The 13580-nt window shown below is 45.4% G+C and overlaps 1 protein-coding gene and 1 pseudogene across 1 annotated transcript; both read right to left on the bottom strand.

The window, feature by feature from the left end:
• Positions 1-550: 550 nt before the first annotated feature.
• LOC116623315 lies at positions 551-1480 on the bottom strand (annotated as a pseudogene).
• Positions 1481-5395: 3915 nt separating this feature from the next.
• LOC116623323 (cytochrome c oxidase subunit 6B1) lies at positions 5396-12916 on the bottom strand. Its single transcript, XM_032390410.1, has 4 exons — positions 12795-12916; positions 11119-11234; positions 9837-9937; positions 5396-5587 (listed from the first exon to the last, which is right to left on the bottom strand). The coding sequence occupies exons 2-4, from the start codon at positions 11222-11224 to the stop codon at positions 5534-5536; spliced, it is 261 nt and encodes an 86-aa protein (XP_032246301.1). The 5' UTR covers positions 11225-11234; positions 12795-12916; the 3' UTR covers positions 5396-5533.
• Between the last annotated feature and the right edge of the window lie 664 nt (positions 12917-13580).

Genomic DNA, 13580 nt, shown 5'->3' with positions numbered 1-13580 from the left:
CAGAGAGGGAGACAAATCATAAAAGAATCACAGGAAACAAACTGAGGGTTGCTGGAGTGGAGGGGGTTGGGGGGATGGGGTAACTGGGTGATGGGCATTAAGGAAGGCACTTGCTGTAATGAGCAATGAGTATTATATAAGACTGATGAATCACTAAACTCTACCTCTGAAACTAGTAACACATTTGTTAATTGAATTTAACTTAAATGTTAACTGAATTTAACTTAATTGAACTTAAAAATAATTTTTTAAAAATTAAAAAAAAGTTTGCTTCATTTAGGATCCAAATATTTACCTTTTTAAAAAGATTTTATTTATTTGGGAGAGAGCATGAGCAGGGGGAGAGAGAAGCAGGCTCCCCATGGAGCAGGGAGCCCAATGCAGGGCTCAATCCTAGGACCCTGGAATCATGACCTGAGCTGAAGGCAGACATTTAACTGACTGAGACACCCAGGCAACCCCCAAATATATACCTCTTAAATCTCTTTTAATCTATATGGTCTTCCCCTAATACCCTCCCTCCTTTTTTCCTGCATTTAGAGTGCATTTATTGAAGAAAATGGGTCATTTTTCCTGTAGAGTTTTCCAGAATCTAATTTTTTCCAATTGCTTCCTATGATGCAATTTAACATATTCCACTGTCCTCTAGAATTCCTGTGAATCAGAAGTTGAATCTAGAAGCCTGATCAGATTCAGGTTTATTTTGGCAAAACTTTTCATGAGTGGTTAGGAGTACTTCCGTCTGGAGGCACATACTATTCAGCTGTCTCTCTTCAGTGATGTTTGCCGCCACTGACATTACGTTTAGATTCATTAGGGGTTGCAAAATGCTGATGTTTTAATTCTTTATTTTCTTCTTCGTTAGCTGGAATACCAGGGTTTTGTTTAGAGAGACGTGTTTAATTGTAAAGTTTGGCACACTCCAGCACCAGGTATGGCCTTAAGTCGAAGCAGCAGGATTTGAATACTACGCAGCGACCCCCATGCAGCCTCACATGGCGAAGAGGATCAAAAAGGCAACCATCAAACAGAAGAGCCCCATGGCCTCAGACAGGGCAAAGCCCAGAATGGCAAAGGAGAGCTGCTGCTTGAGACGGGCTCCTGGCACAGCCAATAATCAAGCTGCCAGACACTGTTCCAATGCCAGCCCCCCTGAACTAGCCATACCAGCTGTGGCAGCCCCAGGAGCCACCACCAGTCTGGAACGTGCGTCAGGCCACCTGGCATGGGGAACTGCTGCAGGATGGCTGTTTAGATGGGATCTCTGGCCTACTCAAGAAGGAGGCAGACACAGGCCTGATTAGACCCCCCAGTACAACAGCGGATCAGAGCCGGAAGGATGAGTACTGTCCCGGGGGTCTGCATTTCAGTCTGCACTCCCACTGCCCCGCTGCCCCTGCTCCCGCCACAGTGCTTGCCCTGCTCAAGGTGACTGGAATACGATTCTTTTTTTAAGATTGTATTTATTTATTTGAGAGAGAGAGAGAGAGAGAGCACATGAGCAGGGGGCGAGGGAGAGGGAGAGAATCTCAAGCAGACTCTGTGCTGAGACTGTGACCTGAGCCGAAACCCAGAATCAGACATTTAACCAACTGAACCACCCAGGCACCCCCAGATACTTTTTTCAAGGTAATGTAAAAACCTATTGCAAAGCTACATTGAAGCCTGTAAAATGTTGGCTCACGTTGAATATAACGAAATACAGGTGTGATACTAGGTCCAACTTCACTAGATCCAAATTCCTCCTATTAAGTCTCTTTCTACTTCCTATGCCTTGGGAGGTTTCCATTTTCTGCACTGAACCCTCTGATACAGATGCACTAAAAGGACACCCACAGCCCCACGAAACAGCAGATGGCTGCAAGTGGCGGTGTCCTCACTCATAAAACAGGGGTCATAACAAAATCTATGGCTTGAGTTGTTAGAAGGCCGGAGAATAGGCAGGTAAGGTGCTCAGCACGGTAGCTTCAGAGTAGTTTTATAGCCTGCAGCTATACCCTAAGGGGGAGTGAGGAAGAAAGTCCTGTACTCAACTGAAACAGGAGAGGTAGATGAGAACTGGTCTTGTAGCAGTCTCCTGCAAGAGACAGAGGTGGATGAGAAACTGCCTCATAGCAGCTCTTTACAAGACCGCCCATCTCCCTTCGTTGCAGGAGGAAACCCCAGGCCTTCTGCCAAAGTTCAGGCCAGACCACAGCTAAGTTTTCCCTACGTGGCTTATGGGGAGATGTGTAAGGCTGTCACGGTGCCATGGCAGAACCATTCATCCCAGAGCCCCCCCGACAGGTCACTTGCCAATGACGAAAAGGGAAAACAGATCTTTCTGGAGGAGATAGCTGGTGGCCATCACCGTTCCCAGGGATCAGACTTGGCCATCACTATTGGGGCAACCTGGCATCACGTACCTCCTGACAGGAAGCAATAAGGAAGATACACAAGAAGGATTCTTGTAAAAAGTACTTAACCTGTACCTAATCAGGCCTTTAGAGCAAACTTCCAGTTTTTAAGAACTACAGATTGGGACACCTGGGTGGTTTAGTTGGTTAAGCGTCTGCCTTCGGCTCAGGTCATGATCCTGGAGTCCTGGGATCGAGTCCCGCATCGGGCTCCCTGCTCAGCAGGGAGCCTGCTTCTCCCTCTGCCTGCCGCTACCCCTGCTGTGCACTCATTCTTGCTCTCTCAAGTAAATAAATAAATAAAATCTTAAAAACACACACACACACACACACACACACACTATAGAAGATGGCAGAAGCAGCTAAATGACATCGTGAGAAAGCAATTAGGCAAATCCGGAGTGCGGGACACTACAGGACAGTTGGCCTGGCCTCTTAAAAAAAACCCATCTTCTAAGAGCAGGTGGCGTGGAGCAGGGAGGCTACTGTAGAATTTAAAAAACACTAGAGACCTAAAAAACCAACGCAGAACTTGAACCTTGATTGGATCCTGGTACAGAACACAGCCAACAGTATAGAAGACTTTTGGGGCACAATTTGGGAAATCTGAGTTATCAGACATTAGGGAATTAATGTTAGTCTTTCTTAGAAGTGATAATGGTATGAAGGAACACGTCATTTTTCAGAGATACAGACTTAAGTATTTAGGAGTGAAGTGTCAAGATGTTTGGAAACTACAGCTGACTCTTGAACGAGACATGTTTGAATTGCATGGGTCCACTTACCCACAGATGTTTCCCAATACACACACATGCAGTGCTGTAAATGTATTTTCTCTTATGATTTTCTTAACATTTTCTTTTCTCTAGCTTACCTTATTATATAATAAGAATAGTATATAATACATATAACATAGAAAATAACCGACTGTTAATCAACTGTTATCAGTAAGGCTTCCACTCAGCAGTAGAAGCTACTAGTGGTTAGGTTTGTGGGGAGCCAAATTATATGCGGATTTTTTTAAATTCATGGATGGTTGGTGCCCCTAACTCTCACTTTGCTCGAGGGCCAACTGTACTTTTAAATGGTTTAGTAAAAAACACGTGTACACACCAAGTAAATATGACATAATATTAACAATTGTTAAACCGAGGTGGTGGGCTAACAGCAATTGTACTCACTGTCCACTTTTTCTGAACGCTTGAGATTTTCCGTAATAAAATGTTGTAAGAGGGAACGTGCATTTTTAAAAATCTCTGCCGTCATAGAAATTACCTTCTGGTGTGTGTCGGGGCAATGATCAAGAGCGAATTAAGTAAAATACAGGGCATATTAGTGGTCAAGTACTTAAGAAACAAAAGGAGTGAAGGGCCGCAAACATGTGTACGGGAGCTGAGATGGTAGGTCGAGGGGTCAGGGAAGGCCTGAGTTATATTTGAGGAAGACCTAAAGAGAGAGCCAAGTGGGTCTCTGGTGGAAAAGCATTCCAGGCAGGGTGAAGAGCAAATGCAAAGGCCTCCAGGTTGCAGACAGCCTGATGTATGTCGACGCTTCATTTGCTCACCCAGTTCCTGTCACCTTGAAAGGCCAGCATGGCAGGAACTGTGGGAGCAAACAAGAAGTGGTAGATCAGAGAGGAAACAGGAGAGCCCTATCAAATCTTTACCAAATCGAATACATATAATGTACATATTTGTAAATACTTGTAGATATATGGGCAGTCTCTGCGGGGGAATGCCCAGAAAACTGCTAATGGTGGCAGTCTCTGGGCAGAATTGGGCATCTGGGATCTGAGTAAGTCCCCTACATCTTTTCACTAGACTTCCTGTTTTATTTAAAATTTTCACCATGTTGAAGTTCTTTCTTATAGCCAACACATGACATAAGCTTCCACAGTTCCTCAAAGTCCCGGGGCATGCATGAGGGTCCTCTGCTTAGAGCCCTTCCTCCTCATAGGCAGATATTTCAGAAGATCCCTCCCCAGGGCCACTGTCCTTCAATACAAGAATCATCTCTCTGCTCATCTGAATGTGCTCTGGATAAGTCTGTCTCTCAACCATTTGAGTGGTCTTGAGGGAACACCAATCCAGCCACAACCTGATGCTCTAGCTAGTTATGCTGACTAGTCTGGTGGATGATATTCTGGACTATCATTGTGTGGCAATTTCTCTGGGAGCAGCAAGAAAATGTGGCCTACTTAAATGACTTTCCAATCATCACCATAACATTTAGGAGGCGGCCCAGAACAGAGGGAGAAATTACACATTGTGCAGAAAACTGCTTATTAGGGACTCCCGGGTGGCTCACTCGGTTAAGCATCTGCCTTCAGCTCAGGTCATGATCCCAGGGTCCTGGGATCGAGCCCCGCATCCAGTTCTCTGCTCAGTGGGGAACCTGCTTCTCCTTCTTCCTCTGCCTGCCCTTCGCCTACTTGTGTTGTCAAATTAATAAATCTTAAAAAAAAAACAAACCCTGCTTATTAGATATTAAAAATTTATCATTAATTTCTTAGATGTAATAATGGTAGTGTAATTATGTGTAAAATAAACCTGTAACTCTAAGAGACACATATACTTACTTATTTCTGGATAACATATGATCCCCAGGATTTGCTTTAAAATCACCTAGAGGGGGAGGGGAATAATTAGAGGTGAAACTGATTGGTCATTTGTTGGTAACTGTTCAAGCTAGGTGATGGGTATATAGGAATTTTTATTATACTATTTTCATGTGGTTCAAAAATTACATAAGAAAAGTTTTTTGAAATTGTATAGATAATAAAGGGGAACATACAGATAAATTTTAGCACATCCAAGGGCTTGAGGCTATTCTGTATCACTCACTCTATTGTCTGGTATAGAGAAGGTGGTCAGTTTAATAACAAAACTTAAACAAAACAGAAAAAACCAGTCACCCTGAAGCCCCTCTTACTGGTCAAGGTATTAATTCCCACCACAGCTTCTTGCCCGATCACCTAGCTCTTTTACACATACACAGTCTTACACTTTTCCAACGAGTATTTATTATCAGTTAAGCCATGATTCAGAATCCCAGGGTGGGGATCACCATGCACCCAGGTCCCCCTTCACCTCCCTGGGAGAAGGAGGGAGGACAGAGGAGAGGTGGGTAAAGCCAGTTCAGATCTTCCCAGGAAATGTGCCTTCTGCCCGCCGGTCGTCCCAGGCTGACACCTGTGGAAAGACAGCCAGTGTTACCCCGTTCCTCTGTGGGGAAACCAGATGGGTGAACTCTGTCTTCCTCACTTTGCCCACCTGTTCAGTCGGTCAGCAAGGAAGCCCAGTACTGCCACTGTTCCAGGAGTGGGGGAATCAGTAGTGACCCAGAAAGACAAAAATTACTGTCCAGAATGAACTGAGCCACTGAGAGGGTAGGGGGCTGGGGGGCGGGGGAGTAACAGAAAAATCCCACTTCACTGCAGGGCTGTCTCTGGGGAGACGTAGGACAGAGATTCAAGAGTGTGTGGCTGTGCCCTGTTTCAGGAACCCCAGAGTCAACACTCAATGATGTATGGCAGAAGAGAGGAAAGAAGAAATACTAGGCAGCTGTGAGGGGGAAAAAAAAAAAAAAAAAGAGGCTGATCTATGCTCTGGCATGAATAGATCTCCAAGATATACAGTCAAGTGCAAAAAGATGCAAAACTGAATAGAGTGTGATCCTACTGTTGATCACAGATGTATGCATACATATAAACAATGACGGAAAGGCCCATATCCAACCGTTAACACTCCCCAGAAGTAACACTCTGCAACTTGTGGACCTTCCTATAGGCAGCCAGAAGCATATCCATTTAGACACACCCACTCACATTTATATGCCATATATTAGAGGCAGTGGACAAAAGCATGGATAAGGAAGACTGACTCTGAACCCCCGCCCCATCACTTCCTAGCTGTGTGACCTTGGGCAAATTTCTCAACCTTTCAGGGCCTGAGTTTTTAATCATGTAAAACGAGGATAGTGATAACAGTATCCATCTCATCCCGTATTTTAGCATGTTTGCCCTCATAGGATATAAAGTGCTTACAAAGCAGCTGGCCCACGGTTAAATGCCCATTTACACACATATATACAGACATGCACACACACATACCATATCACGAGTTCTACTCTGAAAAACATATATGTAAATTGGGCCACACTATATAGATTGTCCTGCAACTTGCCTTTTCCCCAAGTCTTAGAGTGCTTTCTGTATTCTGTCACACAGGTGAAGATAAATGTACCATCATTTGGGGTGCCTGGGTGGCTCAGTCGTTAAGCGTCTGCCTTCGGCTCAGGTCATGATCCCAGGGTCCTGGGATTGAGCCCCACATCCGGCTCCCTGCTCCGTGGGAATCCTGCTTCTCCCTCTCCCACTCCCCCTACTTGTGTTCCCTCTCTCTGTCAAATAAATAAATGAAATCTTTTTTTAAAAAAATGTACCATCATTTATCTAACTTGGGTTGTTTCTGAATGCTCCTCATTACAAACAATTCTGCTATGGACACATCCTTGTATACAAGCATCTTTGTAGGATGACCACATGTAAAACTGCCACATCTGGAGAGCTTTTTTTCCATTTTGAAAGATCCTGCCAAAATGACCTCAATTTATAATACCACTAACATTTAGCACAGTCAACCTTTATAATTCTTGCATCAGACTGCAAGGTAGAAATGAGCATCTCTCTGCTGTTTAAGCTGTGTTGTCCTGATGACTTGAATGGGGATGGACATCTTTTCAAAAATGCCTGGGTTCCCCTGGATTCCCTCGCACTGGACTTGTACTGTCCATAGTCCACAGTTTTCTGTGTGTGAATTTCTCATTCGCTGGGTTTACCCCTCTCTCTCTTTTTAAAGAGTCAGGCTGGTCTGATCCAAATTTCCCTTTGCCCAATAATCCCACTTCACAGAATGGAAACTCTAGAAACCATTCAAATAGAGGGGAAAATATTTCTTTTTTTTTTAAGAAGATTTTATTTATTTATTTGACAGAGAGAGACACAGCGAGAGAGGGAACACAAGCAGGGGGAGTGGGGGAGGGAGAAGCAGGCTTCCCGCCGAGCAGGGAGCCCGATGCGGGGCTCGATCCCAGGACCCCGGGACCATGACCTGAGCCGAAGGCAGACGCTTAACGACTGAGCCACCCAGGTGCCCCGGGGAAAATATTTCTTGCAATGGAATTGTACACTGAAGTGTCATTTAAAAAAGCGAAAAAAAGGGGCGCCTGCGTGGTTCAGTCAGTTAAGCGTCCGACTCTTGGTTTTAGCTCAGGTCATGATCCCAGGGTCCTGGGATCAAGCCTCACATCAGGCTCCCTGCTAGAAGCTAAGCAGGGAGTTGGTTTCTCCCTCTGCCCCTCCCCCTGCTCATGTTCTCGCTCTCTCAAATAAATAAATAAAATCTTAAAATTTTTATTCTTACTTCACCAAGTTTTTGAAATAAAGAAGCCAGGGCAGCCAGTATAAAGGGGGCTTTGCAGAATACATTTATAAGCCCTAACAAAGGGGACATTGCCGGCACCTGAGGGTAGGAACCACACAATCTGATGCTCCCAAGATGAGGGCAGACCCAGGTCACAGAGAATGGGGTGTAGGGCCAGCACTGGGACTGGAAGCATGCTTCCTGGCCCCCTGTCCAGCACAAACCTGATGCAGGCTCTGAGGGTGGAGGAGGGATGCTATGTACTTACATCAGCTTACTCAAGATCACCCAGGGGTAAGGGGAAATCCTTGAAGGGCACAGGGCACTCAAAGACACTTGAGACAGTGTGGCTGGAGAGGGGGGAGGAAAACCAGGCAAGCTGAGGGAGACTGCATTAACGCAATCTGTTCTCAAGAAATAAGCCCCAAAGGCATACATCAAGGATGTTTCAAATATACTGAAAAAACTAGAACATCATCTCCATCAAAAGGGAATCAGTTAAATAAAAGCATATGAAAGTTACTAAAACAAGTAAGGCAGACCTATATGCATTATTATAAGAAAGGCTTCAAGACACATTGATTAGGTCAAAGTAGTCAAAGACTATATAGTATGACCCACCCATACACAGAAAGCTCCACAGGTCTCTGTATGATTAATTTATACAGAGAAGAAGGTAATCAGCTAACAGTAGTTACCTCAGGGAAGGGGGGCTGGGGAGCACAAGAGGGCTCCTACTTTTATTTTACTGTACTGCTTACTTTTTTTTTTTTTAAGACTTATTTATTTGAAAGAGAGCTAGACAGAGCAAGAGAGCCCACCTGAATGGGAGGAGGGGGAGAGGGAGAGAAAGAATCTCTAGCAGATACCCCGCTGAGCGCAATTCTGGGCTCCATCTCATGACCCTGAGATCATGACCTGACCCGAAATCAAGTGTTGGATGCTTAACTGACTGAGCCACCCAGGCACTCCTGTTTTTTGTTTTTTAAATGAGTACTATGACCTGTAATAGTATCATATTTTGGGCGCCTGGGTGGCTCAGTTGGTTAAGCGACTGCCTTCGGCTCAGGTCATGATCCTGGAGTCCTGGGATCGAGTCCCACATCGGGCTCCCTGCTCAGCGGCGAGCCTGCTTCTCCCTCTGACCTTCTCCCCTCTCATGCTGTTTCTCTCTCTCTCACTCTCTAATACATAAATAAATAATATCTTAAAAAAAAAAATAGTATCATATTTTGATTCTAAGACACAAGGGCTTTTTATTTTAACATCTCTGAAATTAGCATGCTGGTTACATTCACTTCCGGCATTTTAAAAAAAGATTTGACCATCTGTCCATGTTTCTTGCAGTCAATGGGATCTTTACTTTGAAGAAACAGTACAATATTAAACATAAATTCTTTATTTGAAAAAGTGTATGACAGAGTATTAAATGGTGACAAAAGGTCCGGTCAGATCAGGGCTAAACAGACTAACTGCCTTATTGGGTCTGAGTCTTCTAGAGATGCACACTGAAGTAGGTAGGGATGAAAAGACATGCTTGGGATTTGCTTCAGAACACTTCAGCAAAGAAGAAAAGGGGACAGATGAAGGAAATGTGGAACAATCTTGAAACTATTCAATTTGGGTAGTGGGTATAATTGGGGGTCACTGAATTATTCTATTTTTATGTATAATTTGAAAATGTGCATAATAAAAAGGCAGAGAATTGCACAAGATGGTGAGCCCCACAGGGACGGGGAGCTGGCACTGTGTATCTATTTGTGGAGTGCATGGGCAAGAGGGATGTGGCGAGGAGAGGGCCCTGGTCGCCCTGGCTGAGAGCCCTGACAGGTTGAGAGTACCGGTGAAAAGAGAGAAGGGAGGCAATTCCAGAAAGAAGACAAGGCCGAGTCCCATGGATGGCGCGATGCCCTGTCCTCCCTCTGCCTCTCCCAGATGAGCCCCCTCCAAGCTACCATACTTCTCTCTGCTAAGACCCCACCCCAGCGTCCCAAGGGCCCCAGGAGGTGGCACGTACCCAGGATAGGGGGCAGAGGGACTTGTACACACGACGGTACCATTCGCACACGGAGACATCACCCCCTTTAGCAGTCATTGCCTTCTCACAGCGGTGGAAGTCTGTGGAGAGAGTGGTTCAGGGTCAGCCCGGGCCAAGGGCTAGAACACATTTTTTATCAAAACTCACAGAAATTGTCTTTACTTCACAACCAGTTACATACACACATACACCCACAAAACAAGTGTCACAAGGAATGTCTATTCCTACAGATGTACTGAATAGGGCTAGACAGGCCTTGCTAAGTTGATTTTGCAACCCCTAGACAACTACTGTTTAACTTGAAAATTTTGGGGTCTAGAATGAGGGGGCAACATGAGGGGCATGTGTGGGGATTATGAAGTCCAAAACCAGGGCAAGGGAAGGGGAAGATGATCTTGGGGCTAAGATGCTGGCATCCTACAGAGGAGGACAGGAGGGGAATAATCTGGTTTTTTTAAGTAGGCAATTCATTAAAAAAAAGAAAATTACTCCAGGTATTCCACTCCTGGGCACATTCTCTACACAGAAAAGCATTCGCATGGACATCAAATTACATTTAAGAGAACGTTTACAGCATAGTCATTCATAAAAGCCCCAAACTGGAAAGCACACAAGTGTCTGGGAATACATGATGGAAAACTGTACACAATGAAAATGAACAAACTACACGCCACAGCAAGGATGAATCTTCAAAACTGCTGAATGAAGAAACCCAAACAAAAGAGAATATATACGATATTTGTCAAGGTCATCAAGAGGCAAACCTAAAAGCAGTGATAAAACCAAAATGTGATTGCCTTAAGCCGGCAGGGTAGCATCTCTGGTGCAGAGAGTAGGATGTTGTGTTTACGACAGGGCACGCAGTAGGCAAAGAAGCTTAGAATGCTGACAGGATCTAATTTTCTATCCAGGTTATAGTTACACAGGGGATTCACTTAAGTATTATTCATTTAGCTGTACGTTATATTTTATGTATTTCCTGTATGTATGTTAACATCTGTCTCATACACACACAAATAAATCTTAAAAATATATATATATATATATCATTGTAGGAACCAAAGTTTGTGACCCTGGCCCAGATCTTGGATCTTGAACACAGCTGTGATGAGGGGCATGAGCCCGGCAAGGTAGGATGTTCAGACGGAAAAAAGAGGCCTAGGATGTACAGATCCCCTAGGAGCAGGCAATAGGTAAACACCTTGAAGTGTAGGACCAGGAAAAGGTTCCGCATCCCTTCGCACCCCCGTGCCCTGCTTACCCAGGTAGTTCTGCCAGCAGTTCCTGGTCTGGTTCTGGTTGGGGAAGCGGCTGTCAAAAGGGGCAGTCTGGTAGTTCTTGATTTTGGTCTTGATGTCTTCTGCCATGGTGCTGATTCTTGGAGGCAAAGAGAGCGGATGTTGGCAAAAGTTCTAGGGGGCCTGGGCACGGGGATGTCAGCCCACCCAGACACAGGAGAATGGAGTAGGTAGGTGTCAACAAGCCACCACTTTCTCCCTCTCAACATATACACACAGAGGTGAAGGGTGGGGCAAACCCACACATCTAAGTGTGGCAGTTACAGCAGGGCTTGGTGGAGGGGGGTTACTACTTAGCAAAATCAGGTCTTATTCATTCCAAAATAACACCAGCTAACATTCACTGAGTGCTTAGTCGAGGCCAAGCACTGTTCTACACTTTACTCCTACAGCCACTCTAAAAGGTAGGAACTATTGCTATCACTGTTTCAGACAAGGGACCGGGCGTCTAAGTGACTTCCCAAGGTCATACAAGTGGAGGAACTGCACCCCATCATCGACAGAACCTACACTGCAGAGGTTCTTCATCTCTTTGGTGCCATGAACTCCTCAGGGGTCTAATGACCCTCTCTCAGAATATTTTTAAATGCATTAAAAAAAACTGCAGAGGATCACAAAGAACACCAGTTGTATGTAGCTGAGGGCTTACTGACTACCACAATTTTGAAGTAATCGAAAGTGGAAATGTATTCTGTGACATCTGCAACCATAATGTGATATAAGATGACCTGTGATTTTGATTGCTAATATTACTAAGGTTGTTGCCTCCAGTCCTAACTGAAGGAAATGCTACATTTCAATTACAGATTAAGAAAAATACAGATGTAATTTTTTCCCCATTCAAGTCCTAGCACACCTTGCATTCTATTGATTTTGCAGACCCAGAGTTAAAAACCTGTTATAAAGTCTTTTAGGAGGTGACACGCAGTTTTCACCAGGGAATGTGAAACTGCCTCTATCCTAGAAAATTCGAAGAGTAATGGGGTTACAAAGAAGTGATCAGGCCAGTGTTAAATTCAAGAGATCCAAGATAGTGGTGGGGATCTGGGGAACCACAGCGTTGTCTCTGGGGGAAAAGCACAGAGGGGCGTGGGGAGGGGGACGAAGAATACCAGCGCTGGGACCCAGATTTGTTCGGAGCAGTTGTTTTGCGGGGGGGGGGGGGGGGGGGGGGGTTCAGGGATGACTCTGAGGCCTCTCCAATGTCCAAGCGGGAGGGAGGACCAGAAACTAGGGAGCCAGGCTGCGACCCGGGCAAGCCACGGGAGGCCACGCCTGCGGTCTGGTGATTGAGGGCACTACAGTCCAAACTACAGAATCCAAACCCTGGACACTGGCTAAGCAGCTTAATATCGCTGAGCTTCAGTTGCGCCACTGTCAAAAAGGGATCATTACAGGCCCTACCTCATAGGGCTGGAGGGAAAACAAAATGAATTAATAAAGTCACTTAAAATGTTACCTGGCATTAAAGAAGAGCTACATAATCGTTAGCTAGAGGACTACTAACAGAACAGAACCCCAGGGACCAGGGAGGCCGGACGCCGCGGGCTAGAAACTCACTTCGTTCTCGGGGAAACTAGAGTCCGGTTCCTCAATTCCCCAGGATAAGGTCCCAGCTATCCAAGCCCTCGACACTCACCTAAACACACCACAGCAACACCTCGCAGCTCAATGTGACCCTCAGCAAAGACTGCAGAGTCGGACCGGAAGCGGAATTAAGACCGGCCGGAAGTGAGGAGAGGCCGAGTAAATGAGAGTCTTCCGCGTGGCTAGAGCGCCCTCGTGGAGGCCGTCCGCAAAGCCATTAGGGCCACGCCCATCCGGGCGAACTCCGAACTCCTATTGGGCTGAATGCCTGTTCATCATCACTCTCGGCCCAATCGTGAGCTTGCGTGGCACTTCGAAGGTCCAGTGGGGGCTTGAGACGCTGGTTACCGGTTCTCATCACCTTCCTGTTTTTACCTAGGGAAAAGAGTTTTGTTTCTTGGGGCTAGTTGTGGAGTGGGCCGGGGGAAAATATCCCAGCAGAAGTATCCTTATTCATGCAAGAATTACTTATTGAACACTTACCCTGTGCCAGGTACTTCTGTAAGGCTTGGGGAAGCATCACTGAACAAAACACAAGAATCCTTACCCTCTTTATGCTTATTACGGTATCAGTTGTTAGGGGTTTGAAATCGAACCAGTTTTTCTCACAGGGTCATTTGCCACATTATGAGGAATACCCAGACTCCACGTCCCTGTTCATTATCTTCTTTCCCCAGGCCTCAGAAGGCACAAATTAACACAGATTTGGGTTCCTGAGGACTCAAATCAAAGTCCTGCATCATAGGAGGGGTTAAGAATAAAAGCTTGGGTCTGGCAGAAATTAATCCATCTCGGAAAGTGACACATCTATGCTTCTAGTCACAGAGGTAGCTCTGAC

This window comes from Phoca vitulina, unplaced genomic scaffold (genome assembly GCF_004348235.1).
Source record: "Phoca vitulina isolate PV1807 unplaced genomic scaffold, GSC_HSeal_1.0 scaffold58, whole genome shotgun sequence".
NCBI lineage: Eukaryota > Metazoa > Chordata > Mammalia > Carnivora > Phocidae > Phoca > Phoca vitulina.
Note: the sequence above shows the minus strand (reverse complement) of the source record. Positions and strands in the feature narration are given on the sequence as shown.